This window comes from Mandrillus leucophaeus, unplaced genomic scaffold, assembly GCF_000951045.1.
Source record: "Mandrillus leucophaeus isolate KB7577 unplaced genomic scaffold, Mleu.le_1.0 Scaffold196, whole genome shotgun sequence".
Lineage (NCBI taxonomy): Eukaryota > Metazoa > Chordata > Mammalia > Primates > Cercopithecidae > Mandrillus > Mandrillus leucophaeus.
Genome location: NW_012101987.1, coordinates 2,032,843 through 2,058,712, shown reverse-complemented (window position 1 = coordinate 2,058,712; position 25,870 = coordinate 2,032,843). Strand labels below are relative to the sequence as shown.

Below are 25,870 nucleotides of genomic sequence, written 5' to 3'. Positions count from 1 at the left end.
CAACTTCCCAGTGGGGAGAGAAAGTGGTTGCAGGGGTGGGGGAGCTGCAAAGTGGAGTCAAAAGGGCAAAAGACTTGGTGCTATAGCACCCAGGGTTTAGTACTGGCAGATATGCTGTGTGACTTTGGACTGGTCCCTTCTACCTCTCTAAGTATAGATTCCTAATCTATCAAATGGTAAAAATAATACCCACCCAACAGATGGCACAGTGCCCACACACAAAAACGAGCTGTGTAACTCAAGTGCTTTCAAGCAGGAGAGGCTCCTGGTTGGAGAGTTCACTTCTTTGCTTTAGAATGACTTAAAATGAACCAAGAAAAATAAAATACTAAAAGTGGAAAAATACCAAAATTGTCAATGAGAATGAAAAGTGTTTTGAGACTCATTCACAGAGGCAAAACTCTCACTGAGAAAAATTGTTCCTGTTCTCAGAGAGGAACCTCCTCTCAAAGATGACTGCAGTCCCAAGTCTGGGGTCTCGGGGAAGTCCCTGGTTCTGCACAGCCAATAGCAGCAGTCCAAGAGGGGCAAGTTCCTTCCCATCCCATTCCTCATGAAGGAGGAGGCTTGATGGAGCCCATCTTGGATCTGCTGAAGACTGATATGCACTAGGTGTGGAGACTAGGTGTGTGGTCAGGAAACCTGGGAAGGGTCTGGCACATGTGTCTTACCAGTGAGCAGTTGGAGGTCCGGGAGGGGCTCGGAGAGGACCCCCCGGCACTGCTCCTCCACCGGCAGCGGGATCACCAACAGCCCGTCGGCCAGCTGGGGAAAGTCCTTGATGAAGTTGTTCTCCCTGTGGAGAGGAGCAGAGAGACTGCCAAATCGAGGAAGTGGAGGCTGCTGGGGGCTGCAGGGCAAGGAGGCAGGATGCTGTAGTCAGAATAAAGACTCATGGTGGGTGGCTTTGCTGTGATGCCTCTGGTTTCCTGAATCCTAGCTCTGAGAACACGGTGCTAACTACAGGTTCCTGAATCAGGCAGGCTGGGGTTCAAATTCTAGCCCCACTGCTTACTTGGCTGTATGACCTCAAGCATGCTACTATTCCTCTCAGAACCTCAGTTTCCTTGTCCATAAAGTGAGACTCAGTTCTAAGGGCTGTTGTAAGCACTTAATGGGAAAAACCTACCAATTATTTAAGATACTCTCTGATGCTCTATACACTGTATATGTGGCTGCTAAATGTCCCCTGGCATAAGCAGTGGCAATCTTGAACTAGGATGTGAGAACTGAGAATAGTGTGTAGTGTTTGAAGAACAAGGAGGCAAGATTAGGCTGAAAAACAAAAAAGAACAAACAAACCTTGGAAAAATAGATGTTTGGTAAAATGGAAGGGCCCTAAGATTTTTTTTTTTTTTTCGCTCTAACTTTTCCTTTTACAGATGGGGAAACTGAGGTCTGGAGAAAGGGAATGACTTGCTGAATCACAACCTAATAGGTTAGACCCATGTCTTCTGACTCCAGGTTAGTGCTCTTTCCCTTGCTCTAACTTCTTTAGGTGCCTCTATCCCTTTCCTGCAGGCCAGTCCCAGGGAACAGAAGACAGACCTCTGAATGACCCCAGAGAACTGAACCATGAACAAAGTTCTGAGAGGATGGTAATAACAGTGCAGCAGAGGGAGGCAGATTTCATTCTTCCGGACAATAGACCTGCCTAAAAATTAACAGCCTGCCAAGAGAGGTGGTGAGCTTCCTGTTACTGAGGGTGTGCAAGCAGAAAACTTGACAGCCAGTTGGCATGGATGGTATCGAGGGCTTTTCCATATTAAATATGACTTCTGAGGTCCCTTTATATTCAGAAATCCCCAGCATTAAAGACACGAATTATAGCCTGGAGAGGAGGAGGAGAGAAGAGAAGGGGGAGGAGAAGAACAAAAGGAGGATGTTTATTACTTCATTTTGACGCATCGAACGGTCAACCTTGAAATGAAAATCAGAAGCACGAAAACAAAAATACGTGATGCCAAAGCAATGCCTTTGAAGCCTATATCTCAGGCAGTTCAAAAGCACCTGTGAAAGTGTTGAGTGGCTTGGGTCACCTTCCTGTCTGCTCAACATCTCTGCACCCCACTCCAGGCACCTTTGAAACTCATAATCAATTCATCCATTTAATGAACACTTTCTTCATTTCTGAGTCCAGAGGATGTGACTTTATCACCATCTTCAATACCACCAGCATCACCATCATTATCATCATTGTCTTTGTCATCTGTATTATTCATTGAATCTTTATAGTTTGCTAGAATCTAGCTAAATACTTTATATACATTTTATCACTTAATCTTCACAGCAATCCCAAAAGATAGATATCATTATCTTTAAGTTGAAGACAAGTAACATGAGATTTGGTGTTAACAGATGGTGGAGCTGGTCTGGCTGGGCCTGAGACTTTCTGCCCAGGATGCATGTGCATGATGGTGAGTTTTAAGGCCCACACTCACCATTTAAACATGCTATTGTGTGTGGGTGTGCCGTGACTGTCTGTGGAGTCATCCTTGTTTATGTCTGTGTGTGCAGGTGATAATGGGTTCTACCCAGATGGTTGGTCTTTGTCTGCAAATCTGGGAGTGTGGAATAGCAATGTGAATTTAAAAAGACAGGCTTCTGGTCAGTGGAAGTACCTCCACATAACATGTAACCCTAGCCGGGACTAAATGTCCTCATTCCTCCCTTGTGATGTGGTGGTCTCTGGTGATAGATTTTCCCTGAAAGATGTAGCAGGATGAAGGGGTAGTCCATGCCCTAGGCAGTCAACTGGCATGCACTGAGCACATAGTTGGGTGGAATCCTGTGCTGGGGGGTGCTAAGAACACAGAGACAGACTGATGCGTCCCCTTGTCCTCTAGATCTTCTCAGCCTAGTGGGGAAAACACGAAAATGGCCATGCAGAACAATCGGTGGGGGTTGCTGTCAGGAATTCTGCATGTGCCAGGTGCTGCTGCACAAAGTCTCTTCCCTGCAAGATCCCCAGCACTTGTTTTCACTCTGGGCAGGAGAGGCCAGAGTGAGGGTAAGGAGGTAGCTCAGCCTTGGAAGCTGAGAGGAGCCTATGAGGACTGGGCTCCAATTCTGCCCACACTGCATCCTAGCTGTGTAACCTGGAGCAAACCAACCAAATCCCAATGATCTGTTCTGTAACATGGGGATCATAACAGCTACTCAGTTGGCCTTAGTGGAGTGGCAACAATAACAATAGCCTTTTATTGAGCACCTACTATGCACCAGGCACAGTTGCCAATACTTACTCTTCACCCAACTCTATGAAGTAGGTGTCATTTACATTCCCCATTTAGACATTGAAAAGCTGAAGCACAAAGAAGTTGTGTAACTACCTAAGGCCACAAGGCTGGGAAGTGGGAGATCTCAGGTGGTTTGGCCCCAGATGAAAATTTAGTAATACATTGCTTTCAACCATGAGTTAAGTTTTAAAGTTGATTCAATCTGGCATTTAAATTTTCCAGAATTCTATCAGGTTTAAAAGCAAACCCAATGCTTAAGTCGAGTATATTTTGTACTTTATTATGTAGTAAACATGACTAGATTGTGGTTTTATTTCTCAGCTTGCCTTTCCCTAAGCATTCACTCAGATAGTTGAATATAGAAGGGTTAATATTTACTGTATGCCTGGCATAGAGTCTTTGTTTCTCTAACAGGTCATGGTAGATGTCTTCAAAAGACATTCTAGCACTCCTCATCACTGTTTGGGTACAGGGTGTGGAAGGACCTGCCTGTGACAGACACAGGCTGTCGAAGCTGAAAGGGCCATAGTGCCTGGGCGTGTGCTGAGCCCAGACAGGCTGCAGCCAAGACGAGGACCTTGCTGCTCCTACAAGAGAGGAGAGAGCTATTCACCCATGCCCCAGGCTCTGTTCTCTATGTGAACTCTTCAAGCCTCACCACCAATGCCACAAGATAGGCATATATTCCCCGTTTAACTGACAAGGAAATGGATTTTCTATGGACTTACACACTGGGTGCATTTGGGAAATGAGATCTGAAGCCAAATCTATCATTTTTCACTTTACCACCCAAGGGTCTCCATTTCAAACCTCTAGAAATGTTCTTACAATTGCAGAGGAGGGATGGTAATGCCACCTTCTCTAACCCCATGTCCCTCTCCTCCAATCCTTCTGCCTTCCTGTCAAGTCCATCTTAGCTCTGCAAGGAAATCTGACCCCAATGGGACAACGCAAGGAAGTAGAGTGGGCAAACTCAGGAGGCAGGGGCCTGGCTCAGGACACCCCTTCCCAGAGGAAGGCTTTCCTTCCTGAGCTTCCAGAAAGTACAGGGGGACTTGGAGAAATGCAGAAAGAGAGAGAAAATGGAGGGGTGAGAATTAGCCAGCCAATATGGAAGGCTGGGAAGGAGGGGGGCAGGTAGGCGAAGATGAAGCCCGAATGAAAAACACAGCAACGACATGGTCTCTCGGGTACTGGGGTCCCTCTGCAACTGCCTGGGTGATGGCCACAAGTCCTGCAAGGCCTCTGCCAGCAGAGGGCGCCCGGGGCCTTTGCATCCATCAGCTGTTTTGGGAGGCAAAACACGGATGAGAAGAGTAGCTGCTGGGAAAGTTCCGCTGGGCTGAGAACCTCAGATGGAAGCCCAGACAGCAGCTGCAGAATCCACCCACCTGGGAGAGGCGACCAGGGAGCTGGCAGGGTGCTGGCTTAAACTTGGATGCTCAGGAATAATTCAGATTCTCAGCGCTCGTGTGTGTGTGTGTGTGTGTGTGTGTGTGTGTGTGTAGTAAAAACTACCACACAACTAATTCGTGTAATAGGAAGACAGAAATAATGGACCATATTTATTGATCGTATCTGTTGCTCATCAGTTATGCTGTAGTTCATGTGCCAACGTGTGTGTGTGTGTGTGTGTGTGTGTGTGTGTAGTAAAAGCTGCTAGGTAACTAACCCTAGCAATATGATAATATTTACTGAGATTTACTGATTGCATTTGTTGACCATCTTCTATATTCAAGGCAGTGTGTCAAGATATAGTAGCGTACAGGAATGGAAAACCAAATGTTTTATGTTCTCACTTATAACTGGAAACTAAGCTATAAGGATACAAAGGCATAAGAGTGATGTAATGAGCTTTGATGACTTGGCAGGGGAAGGTTGGAAAAGGGGTAATAAAAGACTACATATTGGGGCCAGGCGCAGTGGCTCATGCCTATAATCCTAGCACTTTGGGAGGCCGAGGCGGAAAGATCACCTGAGGTCAGGAGTTCAAGACTAACTTGGCCAACATGGTGAAACCCCGTCTCTACTAAAAATACACAAATTAGCTGGGCATGGTGGCACACACCTGTAATCCCAGCTACTCAGGAGGCTGAGGCATGAGAATCATTTGAACCCGGGAGGCGGAAGTTGCAGTGAGCTGAGATTGTGCCAAGACTCTGTCTCCGAAAAAAAAAAAAAAAAAAAAAAAAAGACTATATATTGGATACAGTGTATACTGTTCAGATGATGGGTGCCCTAAAATCTCAGAAATCACCACTAAAGAACTTATCTATCTAGTCAAAAACCACTTGTACCCCCAAAACGATTGAAATTAAAACAGATATAGGAGTGTATATGCCATTTTAACCTCATAAGAACTCTGTGAGACAAGTACTATCATTATTCCCATTTTATAGATGAAAAAACATGTTCAGAGAGGTTAAGGAACTTGTCCAACTGAGGTCCACGGTTAGAAAGCAGCAGTGGCCAAGACCAAATTCTAACACCCCTAGCTTCCTGCTGAGAGCCCAGCACACAGTACGTACATGCTCAGTGAATTGATCCCAAGCCTGTGCTCCTGATCCCTGGGATAGCTTGACTCGTTTAGAGATGAGACCGGGTAGTTCTGTTATTCACCACCACAGTGAAGTGTGCTTTCAAGAAGGCATTTTTGAGAAATGCTTGATTAAACAAACAGTGGCTCTGCTGCTGCTTGAAACACAACATTCACTTATACACACACACACACACAAACACACAGACAAGCATCTCCCAAATGTATCTATAAAAACAGTTCAATCTCAGTTGACCTTCTAGGGAAACAATTCATCCATTCTAAAATAGTAGATCTTGGGCCCCAGGGACTCTGGCAGTGAGAGGTCTCCTTCATTTCACACTCATTGGGGCTCTACCCTTTTTCAGGAACTGTTTTGGGTGCTAGGGATACAGCAGTGGAAAATCAGAGGAGATGCCTCCATTCATGAAGACCAGGAGAGAATCAATGTCGCATTGAGATCTACAAGATCCCTCATAATCTAGACCCTGCCTACTTACTCCTGCTGCCTTATTGTTTGAGCCACAGCCCCCTGGGCCACTGTTTTCCTCCTGCTCTGACTGTCCTTAAGTTCCTTTTCTGGGGCATGCTCCCATCCCACACAAGGACCCACTTAGAATTTGCCCTCTCTCTGGAATTTGCTCTCCCTCTGCACCTGGACAACTCCTACTGATCATTCAGACCATCCACTATTCCTCTGCCTTTTAACAACTCTCCCTGGAATCAGTTCTTTTGTTACACATCCTTATCGTATCTTGCTGTTTTCCTCTATGAAGGGCTTTATCATTTCTAATGATATTTGTGCTCATGGGAGATGTTGTTGGACACCTGTCTTTCCCACTAGACAGTGAGTTCCATGCAGCCCCAAACTATGCCTGTCCAATGTAGTGCTGCCTCCTCAGGGCCCAGCAGTGCAAACTGAGTACCTGAGTAAAACTGAGAAAAAGTAGGTGCACCACGAACATTTGTTGAAGCAGTGAAGGAAGAAAATCCAGAGACAGTGGTAATATGTGCATGACCTACATCTATTGATGAAGCCCTTTCTGATGTTTTGCCATAGAGTCCCAGAATGCTTCAGGACCCAAAGCGTATTGAGGATTTGAGTCTAATATTCCATAAGAAGCTTCAAAACCCTACTTTCTTCCCCTAAATTCCTAAGTACATACATACTCTGGCTCCCATGGACCTTGGACAGAGGGGCCAGGGGCCACTGAGTCAGTGGGGACTGGATGGGAACAGATGATCTCCCTAAGAAAAGGGTTGGTTGGGCCTCCCATTCTTGGTGTGCATATGTACATTCAGGTAGAGGTAGAGGTGTGGGCACATTCTAAAATGAACAATGCCAGTGGGCAGCAAAGGGCCCCATTGAAAAACCATCATTTCCATAATACCATTCCAGTTTTCCCCAGCTGAAATACATCTTTTCTATCACTTTACTTTCATGCATCTTGTTTGTAAATAGATTCCAGATGTGGCCTTTGGATCTAGTGATAGAAAGTATGGGCTTAGAACTCATACAGACATGGATACAAATTCTAGCTGTGTGACCTTCAGGAGTATCACTTCAAATTTTATGATCCTTAGTGATTTCATCTGTAAAATGGTGATAATGAGTTCAGCTTCAATGTGTGAAGAGGAGGAATTATGTAAAGTTATTTTATTTTATTTATTTATTTTTTTGAGACAGAGTCTTGCTCTGTCGCCCAGGCTGGAGAATAGTGGTGTGATCTCGGCTCACTGCAAGCTCCGCCTCCTGGGTACACACCATTCTTCTGCCTCAGCCTCCCGAGTAGCTGGGACTACAGGCGCCCGCCACCTCGCCCGGCTAGTTTTTTGTATTTTTTTTTTTTTTGTAGAGATGGGGTTCACCATGTTAGCCAGGATAGTCTCGATCTCCTGACCTCATAATCTGCCCACGTCGGCCTCCCAAAGTGCTGGGATTACAGGGATGACCCACCATGCCCGGCCGTAAAATTATTTTTAATGCTAGCTTATTTTCCTGGATTCCATACTAGATTCTGAATCTCTCCAAGGTTCTCAGAGGGTCCAGCACAGTGCCTGTCTCACTGTATATGCCCCTGAGCATTTGTTGAACCATGTGTAATAGAAGGGGAAGGTCTCTTTACCCTCCCAGGCTACCTGCATATGACCTCTAAATGACAGAAATCCTACAAAACATTTCCACTGAGGATGCACCATGTCTAGCTTCCTTCTGATCAGCCATGCTGACAGCAAAGACAAACAAGGGAAGTTGGACTCCTCTGCCACTCTGTTCCACCCTTCCTCAGGTCTTTGCTGCCTGCCACCCTCTTTTAAGAATATGTGTGTTTTGGGTACACTAATACACAGCAACCAGCATGCAAAAGCCATCACCCTTTGGTTCTAGGGAAATTAGCATTTAAATTGAGGTATTTCAGGAAGGTAAATCACCTTAGAGCCAGCCAGCACTGTCTGCAGTCTTTTCTTCCTTGAGGGAAAGCTGGGAGCCTTGGCTTGGGAGCTACTGAGTTTGCAGGGAGGGGCCCGCTCTCCTTGCCTGGTTCTCTGGCTCTTCCTACACTGGCCAGAAGCCTCAAAAAAGGTTGCCTTAAAATCCCAAAGCTGATGAGGACATATTCCCTGGTGTACACTGTGCCCCATCCCTCTTCTCTGACTGAACTGAGCCTTTATGCCATATGACAAGGATAACTTTGGCTGAGATTTGGTGTCCTCTGAGAACAAGCAGTTGGGAGACCTGTGTTCTCATCTTGGCTCTGTCACTGGCTGGCTGTATGATGTGCAGAAGCCACTGCCCTTCTCTGGAACTGAGAGGAACAGGCTGGTACAAAATGTTTGTCTGAACCTCAGCCTGGGAGGTGCTGGGCTAGATTTTGTAGCTGTTCTGCAGGTGCTGGAGACACCTATAGGGTCTGGTGCTGATAAACTGACGCTAACACTGGTTGGTTGGTACCAGCCCACCCTGAAGCTCTGCCCTTCTTAAGCAGCGGTTAGAAACTATTTTCATATGCTCTACTTCTTAATTATGCGTCATAGTTTAAGTTATCTGGTCAAGCACTCAAGATTTAGTGATTCTTTCATTTAGCCATTTATTCATTCATTCACTCAACAAATATTTACTGTTATTTGTCAGGCATTAGGAATACAAAAATAAAAACGACATTCTCTGTCCTCCAGTTACTCACAGCCTGATAGGAGACACACATGTTTACAAATGCCTCCTATGTATGTGTGCACATGTGTGCAATGTAAATCATTGTTTTGAAAATGTTAAAATGTTTTTCATTCTCCAGAAATCCTATTTGACCTTTGCCTCTCAAAGCTGACTTTGCAGTGTTTCAAGCTGGACAAGAGTTTCAAAAGCCAGCCTGTGCTGAGAGTGAAGTTTCCTTCTCTATCAAAAGCCAGTCCTGCTGACTCAGATCATTATATTTTATTTTAATATACAGAGTGGGCAGGTGATGGCCTCACAATTGTTCCCACCAGATAAGAAAAGGAAGTACTACGCTCTTCTTTCTACCACTGGTGCTGCAAGGAATTGTTGGAGAGGAAAGTCAAGTGGCCTAGAGTTCAGATGGGAGTGCCTCAATGACCCTCCTCCTGGCCTTTTGGAAGTCAAACCACCCCTCATTCATCCCAAGTACAAGAGTAGTGTCAATAAACACTGAAGATATTTAAGAATCTTGAGACAGGTGAGCAGGGGTGATTGGGTTTGCTCCCCTAGACCCAGGATATAGTCTGGGAAGTTTGCAAGCCCCTTGTTCAACAAGCCAGCAGGAACTCCTGGGAGAGAGTATCAGTAAGTCAAGAAGAGACTTGAATTTGGCGCCACTCCCACCAAGTTCTGCATGCACAGGGTAAAGGGGATAAAAAAGTCAAGACTTCCTGGCCCCATAAATATGTACAATTATTATATGTCAATTAAAAATATAAAATTAAAAATAAAAAGACCTCTTGGCATAAATCCTTCACTCCCGTGGTGGCAGGGATGGTGGATGAGGCTGGGATTAGAACATTAGAACAAAGGGGGCTTCAGAGTGTTGAGATCTAATGACTTTGGACATTGGCTGTGGGTTCCAACACATTGCTCCTCTCAGAAAACTACCCAAGACCTTCCATACCTCAATGGATGCCAGTGCTAGCGCTCAGAGCCAAGCTCAAACCAAAAAATCACATAGCAAATACCAGCAAGGATCCACAAGAATACATTTGTACAAGAGACCTTCCCTCACCAACCTCTGCCTTCTCTGAGGCCAAGTTAAAGGATAGGGGAGATTGTTTGGTAAGAGGGAGAGGCAAGGCTGGTGTGGAAAATGCAACTGAGGCAAGACTGGTGGGGAGTTCAACTTTGAGTGGACTTAATGTTTAGAGAAAATGTTTTTATCCTTAATCAAAAAATGAAAATACTTTTTTTTTTTTTTTTTTTGAGATGGAGTCTCACTCTGTTGCCCAGACTAGAATGCACTGGTGTGATCTCGGCTTACTGGAGCCTCCATCTCCCAGGTTCAAGTGATTCTCCTGCCTCAGCCTCCCAAGTAGCTGGGATTACAGGTGTGTGCCACCACGCCCAGCTAATTGTATTTTTAGTAGAGACAGAGTTTCACCATGTCAGCCAGGCTGGTCTTGAACTCCTGATCTCAAATAATATGCCCACCTCACCCTTCCAAAGTGCTGGGATTTCAGGCATGAGCCACTATACCAGGAGGAAATATGTTTTTGCTATCAGTGGAATGAAAACTTGAGAGAATTATTATGTCAGTTTTATAAAATTAAGACAACAGTATTTTTGCATACTGAGTTGCAGCAAAATAATTTTTGAATGCTTGACTGTGAGAATGGATGGTTATAGGTTAGAGGGACAAAGTCTAAGTTTCATTGAGAAAGTTCAGGGACAAAGGAAATGAAGAGAAGGAAAACTTAATGTAGACTGAGGAGGTTAGGAAGGCTCCCTGGAGGAGGTTAGATTTGACAGACTAGGAGGGGTTAATAAGGAAGAGGGCAGAAAAAGGCGGTGAGGGTGGGGCCCATGCCGAAAGAACAGCATGCACAAAAGTCCATAGGCATGTATGTGTCTGTGTGTGCGTGTGTGTGTGAATGGAAGAGGCACAGATATAACACTTACATGGCATGTTCTGGAAATTGCAATAAGCTAAGTTTCAAGATGCTAAAGCAGTGAGTGAGAAGCAAGGATGGAATAGAGCTAGAGGAGGGTTCAGATCTCATGGGTTTTCTAAGTGATGCTACAGAAGGTGGGCTTCATTCTAAGGGTGAGGAGATCCACTGTAGGGTTTTCAGCAGGAAAGCAAAACCATCAGATAGGAGCTTCAAAAAGACTGCCTGACTACAGGGTAGAGGATGGACTGAAAAACGGCTGGAAGGAGGGAGGCCAGTTAAGAGGTTTTGCAGTAATCCAGACAAGACATAACCAATTAAGTGGACAACAGAATACAGAGAAGCAGCACAGATTTGAGAGAGAGTCAGGAAATAGAACCTGCTGATCTCCATTGCCAACTGCATGTGGTGGGGAGTAAAAGAAGAGTCATGGTTTTTTATCGAGCAGGTTTGAGCCCAAGCAGTCAAGCCCATGCTCCTGTGCTGACTCCGGGCACCTGCCCCCCCCAAGATTTGCGTATTAGTAGTACTGAGAACCAGAGCCCTCCACACATACCTGAGTTCATTAACCACAGCTAGAAAACAGACCAGTGTGTTTTGTCCCGCCACATATGTCCTCGGCCTCCTTTCTGCCTCTGCTATCTGTCAGTCCACCTCAGCTTAACTGCTAACTGTGAGCCGCACAGGAAGATGGTCAGATCTCAAGCCTAACTGCCAGCATTTCGAGCAGGCCAAGTCACTTCCCAGATGGAGGCTCTCAGAACTGCCATTTGCTCCATGGCAGAATGCAGCTTGTGACCCCTACTGTCCAGGGTGTTTCAAGGACCATGGCTGCAAAGTTGTTTCACTGGCCCGTCCAGTGGCGCATACCCATGGGTCCACTCTAATCACATCTGATGCTCCCAGAAATGATAAGCATTACTGTTACCATTTGACAGGAAAAGAAACAGAGGCAGTGTCGAGAAGTGTCTTATTTAAGACCTTGCAGGTGTTTTCTTGGCAGAATTGGACTATCAATCCCTATTCTTAATTTCCAACCCAGTCCTGTTTCGACTTGTGCATTCTCAAGGGTTAGGCAGAGTGACCTCTCTATCTGCATGATACCCTCCCTGAACTGTGAACTCCTTCCAGGTATTTGTTTATTTGCAACCTCCTCTGCACTCTCTTGTAGACTTCCCAGACAGACCTCGTGGTGTCATCTCCTTCAGGAAGCTGTCACTGAGTCCCTTCTTTGGAAGCAATATCCTTCTGTTTCCACAGCACTTGACTTTGGCTCTGATCTCAAGATCACCAACTCTGCTAGGTATGATTGTTCTCTGCACGTGTTTCCCATCTCAGATTCAATGTTCAGTGCTGCAAGGATCTATGTAACTAGTTTCCCTCAGATCCCTCCTCCTCCTCACAGTCTGATTCCAGGGTTTGGTATAGACACAGTCCCTAATAGCTGTCCTTGAGGCCATCATCCCCTCCCATAGCGACTACTACAATGACCTGTTAACCATGCTTTCTGAATTCAGCCTTGCCCCTTCCAATTCATTTACTATCTTGCAGCCAGAACGATTTTCTGAAATGATGTTTCTAACACAAATATGTCATTAGCTCCATGTATTAGCATTGTATTGCAGCTGTAAAACATCACCACAATGTTAGTGGCTCAAAACAACACTAATTTATTTTATAGTTCTGTAGGTCAGAAGTCTGACATGGGCTTCTGGGCTAACTTCTAGGTGTCAGCAGAGATGACTCTTTCTGGAGGTTCTAGGGGAGAGTTGACTTCCTTGCCTTTCCCCCGCTTCTTAAGGCTGTCCATACGGCTCATGGCCCCTTTCCTCCATCCTGAAAGCCAACCAAGGCAAATTGAGTCCTTTTTTTGAGACAGAGTCTTGCTCTGTCACCCAGGCTGGAGTGTAGGGGCGCCATCTCAGCTCACTGCAACTTCCGACTCCTGGGTTCAAGCGATTCTCCTGCTTCACCCTCCTGAGTAGTTGGGATTACAGGCATGCACCACCATGCCCGGCTAATTTTTGTATTTTTTAGTAGAGACGGGGTTTCCCCATGTTGGTCAGGCTGGTCTCAAACTCCTGACCTCATGATCTGCCCGCCTCAGCCTCCCAAAATGTTGGGATTACAGGCGTGAGCCACCACGCCCGGTCAATTGAGTCCTTTTCACATCACACACTCACTTCATCCTGTCCTCTGCCTCCCTCTTCCTCTTTAAAGATCCTTTTGATTTCATTGGGGCCACCTGGTTAATCCAGAGACTCTCTTCATCTCAAGATGAACTGACTGGCAACCCTATTCCGCCTGCACTCTGAATGTTCTCCTTTCTGTGTAAGATAACTGATAACTTATTCATGGGTTCCAGGGATTGAGACATGGGCATCTTGCATTATTCTGCCTGTCACATTCTAGGTTTTTTTTTTTTTTTTTTTAGTTTTCTTTTTCCCTAGGAGGACTTTGTCAATGTCCCTCCTTTCATTTGGGAGTTAGATGTTCCTTCTTTGTGTTTGTGCAGTCCCTGTTCTGCTGCTATGCGAGCATTTTCACACTGGACTGTTGTTCCCAGTCACCCTCTGTCTCCCTCATTGGACCATGAGCACTCGAGAGCAAGAATTACGTCTGTCTTATTCACTGCTGTGCACCCAGCCCTAACGCAGTGTCTGATGCATGCACTAGGGGCTCAAGAAGTGCTTATTCAATAAAGTGCTGAGTGTCTCTTAGCTGAATGGCAATGTAGGGGAGACAATCCATTCAGCTGTGGTACTGCAATTTCCCTCCCATGGGGCCTAGTCACTGCCTTATTCATCTCTGCCTCCCTTGCCATCCTTCCTTCCCTTCCCTAGATACCTAGCACACAGAATAACAAGTATCATTTTTAAAGCTAATATCTATTCATTGTTTACAATGTGCTAGACATTATTCTAAGGGCTTTGCATATACAATCTCATTTCACATGCCCAACAACCATGCAAGGTAAGCACTCTTGTTCTGCTTCTTTTTAGTGAGGGAGCAGAGACATAAAAGAGGAAAAATGCACAGAACTTATAAGGTGAGGTTTGAACAATTTAACTTCATATTCTTAAACATTATGCAAAAATATGCTGGTAAATGTTTAATTTTTCCCCAAATGAAATCCTGAAAAGTAAAGGTTGACTTGTTGTAAATGCCGACGCTGGTTGAATGTCTTAGATGGATGCCCTTTGCTAATGTATATCATGTGTTAGGTTCTCTGCAGGCTTTCTTTCCAACCCTCTCAACATCCTTGTGAGTTAGGTATTATTATCTGCCTGCCAGAGGTGAGGGAACTGGGGCTCGGAGGGGTAAGAACCACTTTCCTGGAGTCATGTACAAGTGAATCAGGGCCACCTGCCTCCACTCTGCCACCTATCTCTCCAACCGTAGTCACACTGGTCTTCTTCCCTCTTTCCTGCCATGCTCATTTATACACAGGTGTGCATGAGCACACACACACATACACACCCACACACACATACACACACCACACATACCCCCATACATACACAGAGTCACAGTGAAGCCTGCGTTACACAAAGCACATGTCTTCCCTCTCTAAATGCAAAACAATTTCCATCAGTGGCACCAAACTCACTTAAGCATTCCAGGCATGGCTGTTACTAACTTCTGCCCTGTAATTGCGATCCCTGAAATTGAAAGAAATTGCAGGCTAGAGAAACATTATCTTCTCCTCAGCCACTTCGCCCTCCATCTCCTTCCCTGTGTATTAGCACTGGGATTCCTTGTCCTGTCATAACACTGAGAACAAGCTGGGCTGCTGTCACCAGGGCCTCTTCCAGAACTTTCCCCTCTACTCAAGGAAGAGAGTGAAAGGCCCTCACACCTTGACATAAAACTTTAGAGATGTGGCTGGAGAAAAGTCAACATTACTAGGCATTTTTCTGACAAAGTATTATCATTATGTCTGTTTTCCAGATGCTATAAATGAGATTCAGAGAGGAAGATTAGCCTTGCCCCAGAAGCTAAACACAAATTGAAACCTAATGATGGCCTCCTTAACAGATCTGCAGGGTCAGAGCGAATAACTCCCCGGTTCAAAGTGGCAGCTGGACTCCTTGATGAGGGGGTACCTCTTAGTCCAGCCCTCCTGCTCCAGCTCCAGCCTTAACTCCAGGGCTGCAGGATGCAGACTACCTCCCTCAATCCCTGAGGGGTCTAGCTGCTTATTTTATCACAGCTAAGGGCAGAAGCTCATATCCCTGTAACTTTCAGTATGTTTCCAGTTCAATTAGGATCTTCATATTCCAGTGTTCGGAGTATTCTCTAATCTTAGGAATCCTCTATCCCACACGACCCTTTCACTACACACTTGTCAAGGGCAAGGCCTGTACTCCGTTCATATCATGGTTATCTCAGGGGTCTAGAATAAGAGCAGACACATAGTATGTAAAACACTTGCCAGAGGCCGGGCGCGGTGGCTCAAGCCTGTAATCCCAGCACTTTGGGAGGCCGAGACGGGCGGATCACGAGGTCAGGAGATCAAGACCATCCTGGCTAACACGGTGAAACCCCATCTCTACTAAAAAATACAAAAAACTAGCCGGGTGAGGTGGCGGGCGCCTGTAGTCCCAGCTACTCGGGAGGCTGAGGCAGGAGAATGGCGTAAACCCGGGAGGCGGAGCTTGCAGTAAGCTGAGATCTGGCCATTGCACTCCAGCCTGGGCGACAGAGCCAGACTCTGTCTCAACAAAAAAACAAACAAACAAACAAACAAAAACAAAAAAAAAACACTTGCCAGATGAGTCCGGGGGTGAAGGCGACAAACTCTCCCTGAATCCTAGTGCATGTTATCATCATTCCTTATGCACCCAGTCCTGTCCTGGACAGGGAGCCAGGATGTCCAGGTTTTATCAAGCTGTGCCAATAACTTGCTATGTGATCTTGAGCAAGTCATTTCCCATCTCTAGGGAGTGTTTAAGCCCTGAGGTCATTTATTTGAATAATACAAGTGTCCCCACATGGCTCCAGTATGAAGGGCTAAGGGAAAGTTCTCAAGATGGGAAGGTCTATTCTCATAGGTATCTTGTGTCTTCTCTCTCACCTTTTTGGAAGCAGTCTTTGCAGTCACACACCCGCATTTGCATCCTGGTCCACCTCCCATCCCCTGTGTAGCTCTGGTTGGACAAAACATTGAACTTTTCCTGGGCCTTTGTTTCCTCATCAGAAAAATGGAAATAAAAGTCATCCTTGCCTCACATACTTGCCGTAAAGATGAAAAGAACCCATAAAATGAATTGCTTTCAGAAGGCCTGAAAATGGCAGGCTCTCAATAAACGGTAGCTATTGCTGCTGTAAAATGCACCACGCTAGCGCATTTTAATTTAACACACTCAAAAAGCTTGTTGTCATTAGGCATAAGAAGGATGCAAATGGACTTCAAACCCTTTTCTTCTCCTCCTGCCCTGACAGCATGCACAATTTGTCCAAGCCACATGAGAGAGCTATAATGAGAATACCGGACATATGGTCACTAATTTGGGATTATTTTCTTTACATCATGGGAATCCTTCCCCCCGTGCCACTGGTAAATTTGATTCTTTCCTAACTACAGAACTTACCCACAACCTCTGGTGGAGTTGGTAAAGCTAAAAGAGATGCTCCCAGCACCATAAGTTGAGTATCTCTCTTCCTATCAAGGCATGCACTGAAATTGCCATGGTTTGTCTGTTTCCCTACTTTTGGGGGGCAGAAACTAACTGATAGGGTTTGGATGTTTATCCCCTCCAAATCCCATGTTGAAACATAATCCCCAGTGTTGGAGCTGGAGCCTGTCAGAGGTGATTGGATCATAGGGGTGGATCCCCATGGATGGTTTAGTACAATGAGGTGACAAGTGAGTTCTCTTTCAGTTAGTTCACACAAGACCTGGTTGTTCAAGTGAGTGTGGCACCTCGCCTTCTCTCTCTTGCTCCCACTCTCGCTATGTGACATGCCCAGCTCCCCCTAGCTCCCAACATGCTTATAAGCTTCCCAAGGCCCTTCCCAAAAGCAGATGCTGGAGCCATGTTTGTACAGCCTGCAGAACTATGAGCTAATATATTCCTCCTTTCTTTAGAAATTACCCAGCCTCAGGTATTTCTTTATAGCAATGCAAATAGTCTAACACACTAACTGTCTTCTCTCTCCTTCTGCAGCTCCTAACAAAGTACTCGGTGCATACTTGGTATCCAATTCGAAAATGTTTGTAGAATTGAGCCTTCAGTAGACTGGACAGCAAATTAAAGAAAAAATAATGTTAAGAAACTCTTAAAGCAAAAGATAGAAAATAATCAAAGCCACGTTGTAACTGACCACACAGCATCAATTCGTTTGTTACTTCATTCCTTGTAGCAGTTAGAAAGAAAGAACTTTTTTGAATGTTAACATATAAGACCAAGTCATAACATGGACTTTGGAATCAGAACATATGGCATAAATACAGCTGGTTTTGGTGTGAATTTGTGGCTGGGGTCACATTTCTGAAAGTTTCTTCTTCCCTTTTGTCTTTCCCACTCTCCCTGGGGCACCTTGGAAGTCTATCTATATAGCCACCTCTAATGATGAGAAACCTGCTGCAGTAGAAGAAAATCTAATGCAATTGCTTTCTTGTTCACTCTCTCTCTCTCTCTCTTTCTCCTCTTTCCCTCTCTCTCTTTTTTATTAGCCATTAACAATGGAGAAAGAAAACACCCAAAGACAATAGAAAGGCAGTAATATTCGCATGTACTTTCTGCAACACTGCATAATGAGGAGCCCTGACCATCTCGCATATTCCTTCTTGTTCAATTCCAACAGTCCTGTCATAAGTTGGAGCCACAAGCAGAACCCAGCTAGTGTGGACATTAGCCAGTTTGCTGCATAACAAAGGTGAAGTGTACATGCTGTTACAGGACAGTTGGAAATTATTGTTAAGTGCTCCTTAACACTAAGGGATATCAAGACTTTAAAAGGGCCTAGAAAAATATAAATCCAATCAATGAATAGAATTTTTGTTCTTTTCAAAATTTGACATAGAAATGTAATTGAATCCAGTTTGTAAGATCCTGAATCCAGCTTCCCACCTTCTTAGATACTGGTTATGTTGCCACATACAATCACACAATCATGCTAAGCCTCAGGTTTGTCTATAATAACCTACTCCACTCATAGAGAGAGGGCCTTAAACCATACCTTTTACTAGATGTGCTACCCTAAGCAGGTTGTTAAATTTCAGGAGACTCAGTTACCTCACTCATAAAATGAGGATCATAATAGTACCTACTTTTATAAATTCAATTATGACGATTAAAAGAGACAATGCATATAAATAGCCTGTGTGGTTCATGGGTGGTAAAAGGAACAATAACTATAAACAGCCTATGTATATATTTGCCTGTGAGATGGTTACTGTTACTATGGTTATTTATTTCCTAGTAAGAAGTTCAGAGTTAAAGTTCTGCTTCCACTCTTGCAAGTTTGGACAAGTTAGCATTTCTTACTAAGTTTCAGTCTCCTGATATGTAATGGGGACAAAATAACAGTACCAGTGTTGCTGTACTGTTGTGGAATTAGCAAGATAATGCATGCAGCATGGCACCGCGCACATCATACTGTGTGCACCATAGGTGTTAACTATTGTTATTGTTATTACTATTATTATTAGAAATGTGATTTAGGTTTAAAAAAATAATATGCAGCAGAAAATCCCAGAGAATCAACAACAAAATACTGCTGGAATTAATAAGTGATTATGACAAGCTTGCAGGACACAGATTTATATACAAAAGTCTATTGCTTTCCCATATGCTGACAGTAAACAATTATAACTTGAAATTAAAAACAAAACATCATTTACATTAGTACCAAAAAATAAAATACTTGGGTATAAATCTAACGAAATACATAGAAGATCTATATACAGAAGACTACATAACTCTGATGAAAGGAAATAAAAGATCAAAATAAATAAAAGGAGATTCCATGTTCATCTTCAATATTGTTAATATGTCAGTTCTTTCCAACTTGATCTATAGATTCAGTGCAATCTCTATCAAAATCCTAGTAAGTTATTTTGTAGGCTTGACAAACTGATTTTAAAGTTTATATGAAAAGGCAAAAGAGCCAGAATAGCCAAGACAATATTGAAGAAGTAAAACAAAGTCAGAGGACTGACACTACCTGACATTTAAGACTTACTATAAAGCTAGAGTAATCAAGACAGTGTGATACTGGTGAAATGACAGACAAAGAGATCAATGGAACAGAATAGAAAGCACATAAATAGACCTATGCAAATCTAGTCAACTGATCTGTAACATAGAAGCAAAGGCAGTTCAATGGAGAAGAGGTAGTCTTTTTGACAAACGGTGCTGAAACAAATAGACATCCATGTGCCAAGTAAAAAGAAAGGATGAAGAAAGGAGAAAGAAAGAAAGACAAAAATCTAGACATAGATTCTACGCTTTTCCCAAAATAAAAATAACTCAAAATTATTGTAAGTCTAAATGTAAAAACCTACAAAACTTCTAGAAGATAACATAGGAGAAAAACTTTGGTAACCTTGGATTTGATTATGTGTTTTTAGATACAACACCAAATATATGATCCATGAGAAAAAATTGTTAAGTTGAACTTTATTAAAATGAAAACTGCCGCTCTGTGAAAGACACTTTGTTAAGAGAATGAAAAGACACGCTATAGACTGGGAATATTTGCAAAACATACATCTGCTAAAGCATATCCAAAATATACAAAGAATACTTAAAATTCAACAAGAAAACAAACAGTACCATTAAAAATGAGCAAAAGAGCTGAACAGACACCTCACCAAAGAAAATATACAGATGGCAAATGAGCATATGAATGTACACACATCATCCCATGTCATTCTAGAATTGCAAATTAAATGACAACAAAACACCACTATATAACTATTGGAATAGCTAAAATCCAAAACATTAACAACAACAAATGCTGGCAAAGATATGGAGAAACAGAAAGAGTTAATTGCTGTTGGGAATGCAAAATGGTACACCACTTTGGAGAATCGTTTGGCAGTTTCTTAAAAAGCTAAACAGTCTTAGCACAAAATTCAGCAATTGTATGCATTCCTTAATATTTACCCAAATGAGTTTAAAACATGTCCACACAAAACTCTGCACATGTTTATGTGATCTTACTCATAATTGCCAAGACTTGGAAGCAACCTAGATGTCCTTTAATAGGTGGTTGAATAAACAAATATCCATATAATGAAATATTATTCTGCAACTTTAAAAAATGAGCTGTCTAGCCACAAGAAGACATGGAGGAATCTTAAATGCACATTGCTACAGGAAAGGAGCCAGTCTGAAAGGGCTTCATACTGCATGGTTCCAACTATATAACATTGTGGAAAAGCCAAAGCTACAGAGACAGTGAAAAGATCAGTGGTTGCCAGGAGTTCAGGGAGAGAGGCAGAGAGAGGAACAAGTGGAGCACAGGGGATTTTTAGGGCAGTGAAAGTATTCTGTATATTCTGTATGATACTGTCGTGGTGGATACATGATATTATGCATTTGTTCAAACCCATAGAACTATACAACACAAAAGGTAAACTGGGGGCTTTATTAACTAATATTGAATCATATATTGGCTTATCCATTGTACACATTTCACAACACTAATGCATGATGAATAATAAGAGGAGAAACTGGAAGGAAAAGTGGAGATAATATATGAGAGCTCTGTACTTTCTGCTTAATTTTTCTATAAAGATAAAACTGCCTTAAAAATAAAATATATTAATTTAATAATAACATGCATAGTCTAGGTATTTTTTGTAGTAAATTCTATTGTTACAAAGTGGGAGTCAATGAACTATACATCTCTAGGCAATCTGATGTCCACCTATTTTATTTGTTATACTTTAAGTTCTGGGGTACATGTGCAGAACGTGCAGGTTTGTGACATAGGTATACACGTGCCATAGTGGTTTGCTGCACCCATCAACCTCAACCCATCTACATTACGTATTTCTCCTAATGCTATCCTTCCCTGACCCTCCCACCCGGTGACAGGCCCTGGTGTGTGATGCCTACCCCCCTGCCTACCCCCGCTGTGTCCATGTGTTCTCATTGTTCAACACCCACTTATGAGCGAGAACATGCGGTATTTAGTTTTCTGTTCTTGTGTTAATTTGCTGAGAATGATGGTTTCCAGCTTCATCCATGTCCCTGCAAAGGACATGAACTCATCCTTTTTTATGGCTGCATAGTATTCCATGGTGTATATGTGCCACATTTTCTTTTTTTTCTTTTTTTTTTTTTTTTTTTGAGACGGAGTCTCGCTCTGCCGCCCAGGCTGGAGTGCAGTGGCCGGATCTCAGCTCACTGCAAGCTCCGCCTCCCGGGTTCACGCCATTCTCCTGCCTCAGCCTCCCGAGTAGCTGGGACTACAGGCGCCCACCACCTCACCTCGCCCGGCTAGTTTTTTGTATTTTTTAGTAGAGACGGGGTTTCACCGTGTCAGCCAGGATGGTCTCGATCTCCTGACCTCGTGATCCGCCCGTCTCGGCCTCCCAAAGTGCTGGGATTACAGGCTTGAGCCACCGCGCCCGGCCGCCACATTTTCTTTATCCAGTCTATCATTGATGGGCATTTGTGTTGGTTCCAAGTCTTTGCTATTGTGAACAGTGCCGCAATAAACATACGTGTGCATGTGTCTTTATAGTAGAATGATTTATAATCCTTTGGGTATATACCCAGTAATGGGATTGCTGGGTCAAATGGTGTTTCTAGTTCTAGATCGTTGAGGAATCGCCACACTGTCTTCCACAATGGTTGAACTAATTTACACTCCCACCCACAGAGTAAAAGCATTCTTATTTCTCCACATCCTCTCTAGCATCTGCTGTTTCCTGTCTTTTTAATGATTGTCATTCTAACTGGTGTGATGTCCACTTATTTTTGTACATAATGTTGTATTGGAACACAGCCACATCCATTTGTTTTTGCATTGTTTATGGTTCCTTGGGTATTACACTGGCACAGTTGAGTAGTTGTGGGAGAGACCACGTGTCCTAGAGCTGGAAGTGTTACTATTTGACCTTTTACAGAAAAAAATTGGCAATCCCTGTTGTATAGACTTTTAAGCTGAAAAGAGTGTTTAGGAGTTGTTTAGTTTAATTACCTAAAAAAATAAAAATAAAAATGCTGGAATTCTTGCAACCACATCATTCCGGGAGGAAAAAATTTATAGTCTAACCTCTCCAACAAGTATGAACTTCGACGCAATAATCTCAAGATTATTGTGGGAGAAATCAATGTCTCTTCCCTTGCTATTCCTGTAACCCACCAGGCCCACACCTTCTGATCTAGAAATAGCATGTCAGAGTAGAACCTGGACATGGACTCATCACTCACAGCCTTCATTCTGAACCAGTTTTTGTCACTCAAACCCACCCTGCTTCTGAACTTCTTGGTGCTAACTTTTGCTCATGCCCCTGCCACCAACTCCTGCTTCCAATTTTTAGTTTCAATGCCAGATCTGGGTGCCCCAGCTATGGCCTAAGCTCCTTTGGATCCATTTAAATGAAAAATGCAATGATAGGCTAAATAATGACCTTCAAAGATATTCAGGTTCTAATTCCTGGAACCTGTGAATGATACCTTACGTTGTGGGCTGAATTATCCCCTCTCCCCTGCAAAAAGAAAATCCTCATATACTGAAATTTTCAGAGTCACCCCCTCCCTGAGAACTGCAGAATGTGTCTGTATTCAGAGATAGGGCCCTTAAAGAGGTAACTGAGTTAAAATGAGGTCATTAAGATGGGTCCTAATCCAATCTGACTGGTGTCCTTTTAAGAAGAGGAAAATTGGACACATTGACAGCAGGAATGTGCACACACAGAGGAAAGACCAGGTGATCACACAGAGAAAAGGCAGTCATCTGCGAGACAAGGAGTGGAGCCTCGGAAGAAACCAGCCCTACTGATGTCTTGATCTTGGACTGTTAGCCTCCAAAACTGTGAAAAATAAATTTCTTTTGCTTAACCCATCCAGTTGGTGGCATTTTGTTTTGACAGCCCTAGCAAGCTAATGTATCTCATGTGGCAAAAGGGACTTTGCAAAGGAACACTCTACTAGTCTAACTTTCCATCTGCATTAAATCAAAGATTTAAAAATGGGGAGAGTATCTGGATTATCTGTGTGGACCCTAAGCACCATCACGTATATCCCTATAAGTGGCAAACAGAGGAATATCTGAGTACGGAAGAGACAGAGGTGATGTAAACATGGAACAAGAGATTGGAGTGATGTGGCCACAAGCCAAGGAACGCTGACAGCTGAGTGAGACAAGTAATGGCTTTTCCCTGGGAGCGTCCAGAAGAAAGCCCTCCTAATACCTTAATGGTAACCCTACAAGACTCAGTTTGGTTGTGGCCACCAGAACTATGAGTGAATACACGTGTGTTTTTTTAAATTACTAAGCCTGTGGTAATTTGTTACAGTAGCTATGTAAAACTAATGCATGTGCTTTTTCAGATAAAAATTGTTTGGGACTTAGTTTGTCCTCCCCCACAGTCACTCAACTTTCAAGCAGGCATCAGACAGCCACTTAACCACTGTCTTGTCCAAATGAGAGCAGCATGCTGATTTAAGCTACATTTCTAGGAACTCTGCAGAGCGCAAGCTCTAGGGGCTCAAACTTAGTCTTAACAGATGCCAGAGCTAACGGTCTCAGACCTATTACAGAACCTATCTAAACCTCAATTTCCTAATCAGTAAATGTGGATCAAATTATCAACATTCTAAGGTTGTTGTGATGATTTTAAATGATATAAGTCACAGAAAGAACACATTTTCTGGAATAAAGTTATTTACATTCTCAACAAGTAATATTAATGATTTCTATCATTAAATTGTTTGGGACTCTCCAGTAATTCTGAGTCTAACAGATTTCCATTTCCCAAAGCCACTGAAAGAACTTGCAAACCCATGGCTTGGGGCTTAGCTCTGATACCTATTCAGTGAATTTGTACCAATAAATATTTATTCTAAACCCTACCCCCAACTCCCTTCCACTAGTCAGCCTTCTTCTAGCAGCAGCTGGAAAGTCAGCTCAATTTGGCCTCCATCCCTGTTACTTCCCTCTCTCGTTCCTTGGTATCTCCAGTTATCTATAAGATGCTCGGAATAAAACACACACACACACACACGCACACACACACACACACACACACGGTCATTGGCGAGTTAAATCCTGCTATTTTGCACTAAGGGAAACTGACTGGCTTAAATTCAGAAAGGCAAAGTGATGTACTCAAGGTCACAGAGCCAATTAGTGACAACTCTGCGATTAAAGTCCAGGGTGCTGTCTATTATGCCACACTGTGTCTCACTTGCTAGGTCTGTCTCTCCAAATCCTCCACCCTGAAGCAGAGTGCTTCCGCCTACAGCTCCTGCTGAAATGGGAAAAGCGTTTCCTGTCCATAGGCCAGTCCCCTCTCCTTCCCTCTTTTGAGGACTCCTTTCCTCAGGACAGTTCTTAGCGAGGAAACTGATAAGAGGACTCCAAGCAGGTGGTGCAAAGTTGTGAGTCGCCATGCCCTTGTGTTGGAGAATGTGGCAACACACCTAATAGTCCTCCTTCCCCGCAGGAAGCCAGGAAACCAGCACTTACCCGGAGTGCCTTCCCGCTCTGTCAGCAATCCAGACCATATGGTTAATTAGCTAAAATTTGCGACTGCATCTGTGAAGCTATTTTTCTTTTTGGCATGCGTGAACTTAATTACCGAAGACATGAGAAGTTCCTGGCCCACTGGGATCATGGTGGGCATGGGTGTCACAGAACAAGCCCATGGCTCAGGGTGTGAGATATGTGGGTGGTTGAGAGTTTGAGAAATGGAGGATAGAGAGAGTCTCTTGACTGGAGGAGGATGGAGTCTTTCTTCTGGTGTTTATGAAGATATTAGTAGAGAATTTCATTGTGAGACACAATGTCACAAGGGCCCCCATCTGTGTATGTTAGCAAGCATCCTCAAAAAACAGTCAAACCCCTTGCATGGTAGAATGTAGGGCTCATTGTCTTATTACCCACTGCTCTGCAAATTCTATCATTACGTGCTCCACAGAATATTTATCTTCCCAGAACATATCACCGTCTCCCCAGCACATAGGACAGGGCCTGTAATGTAGAAGGTGTCCAGTAAAGATGGCTGATTGGCCCAATGGATGAGACCAGTCATCTTCTTCTGAGACTTCAGTTTCTCATCGGTAGAAGGAAGATCATAAAAAAGTTACACGCTGCCATTTGTTGAGGATTAAATGAGATATAGTACATAGAACACCTATCACAGGCCCTGATATAATGACAGGTGTTTGATAAGAATTTGTTGAATGAATGAATGAATGAATGAGCAGCAGATTCAAACAGAAACTGAATGCCATTACTAGAAGCAGCCTGAGAGATAAAAATCTAGTCCAGTCCCTCCACTGTGCCTCAGTTTCCTTCCCTGTAAAATGAGGCCAATAAAATCATCTTCTTTATTGGATTGTTTGGGAATCAAAATAGCATGTAGAACTTTTAGAAGAGTGCCTGGAATGTAGTAAGAACTCAATTAATATTGCTGCTATTGTTGTCATGAATAATTGAAAATGGGAAAACTTATTGCTAGCAAAGAAAAAGGCCTTGCCCAAAGAATAGCAGTTTGTGGTGTGTCCGGCATTGTAACTTGGAGCTCCTTCTCTAAGTTCATGCTGCTATTTCCTAGGCAGAAGGGGCTTGCCATGCCAGGAGAGTGCCAGGGCTCACAGGACAGACATGTGCCAGCTCTCAGGGGTCACTGGTATGACGGAGGAGACGAACTCCCCCCTCCCTCCTTGGAGGACACCCAGGCTATGAAGTAAGGTCCAGGGTTATTTTGGACATTATTGACAGAAGAATCTTATCTATCAGGAGCTCTCTGATGCTCCCAAACATAGTTTTGCAGATTGTGCCACAGCTGAGAGGG

At 43.6% G+C, this 25,870-nt stretch overlaps 1 protein-coding gene across 1 annotated transcript in view; it reads right to left on the bottom strand.

The window, feature by feature from the left end:
* Nucleotides 1–25,870, bottom strand: part of LOC105538642 (astrotactin-2) — an 844,928-nt gene that overhangs the window by 112,036 nt on the left and 707,022 nt on the right. Inside the window, exon 14 of the mRNA XM_011978544.1 lies at nucleotides 672–796. Within this exon, the coding sequence (XP_011833934.1) occupies nucleotides 672–796 (125 nt within the window). The remainder of the gene's footprint in view (nucleotides 1–671; nucleotides 797–25,870) is intronic.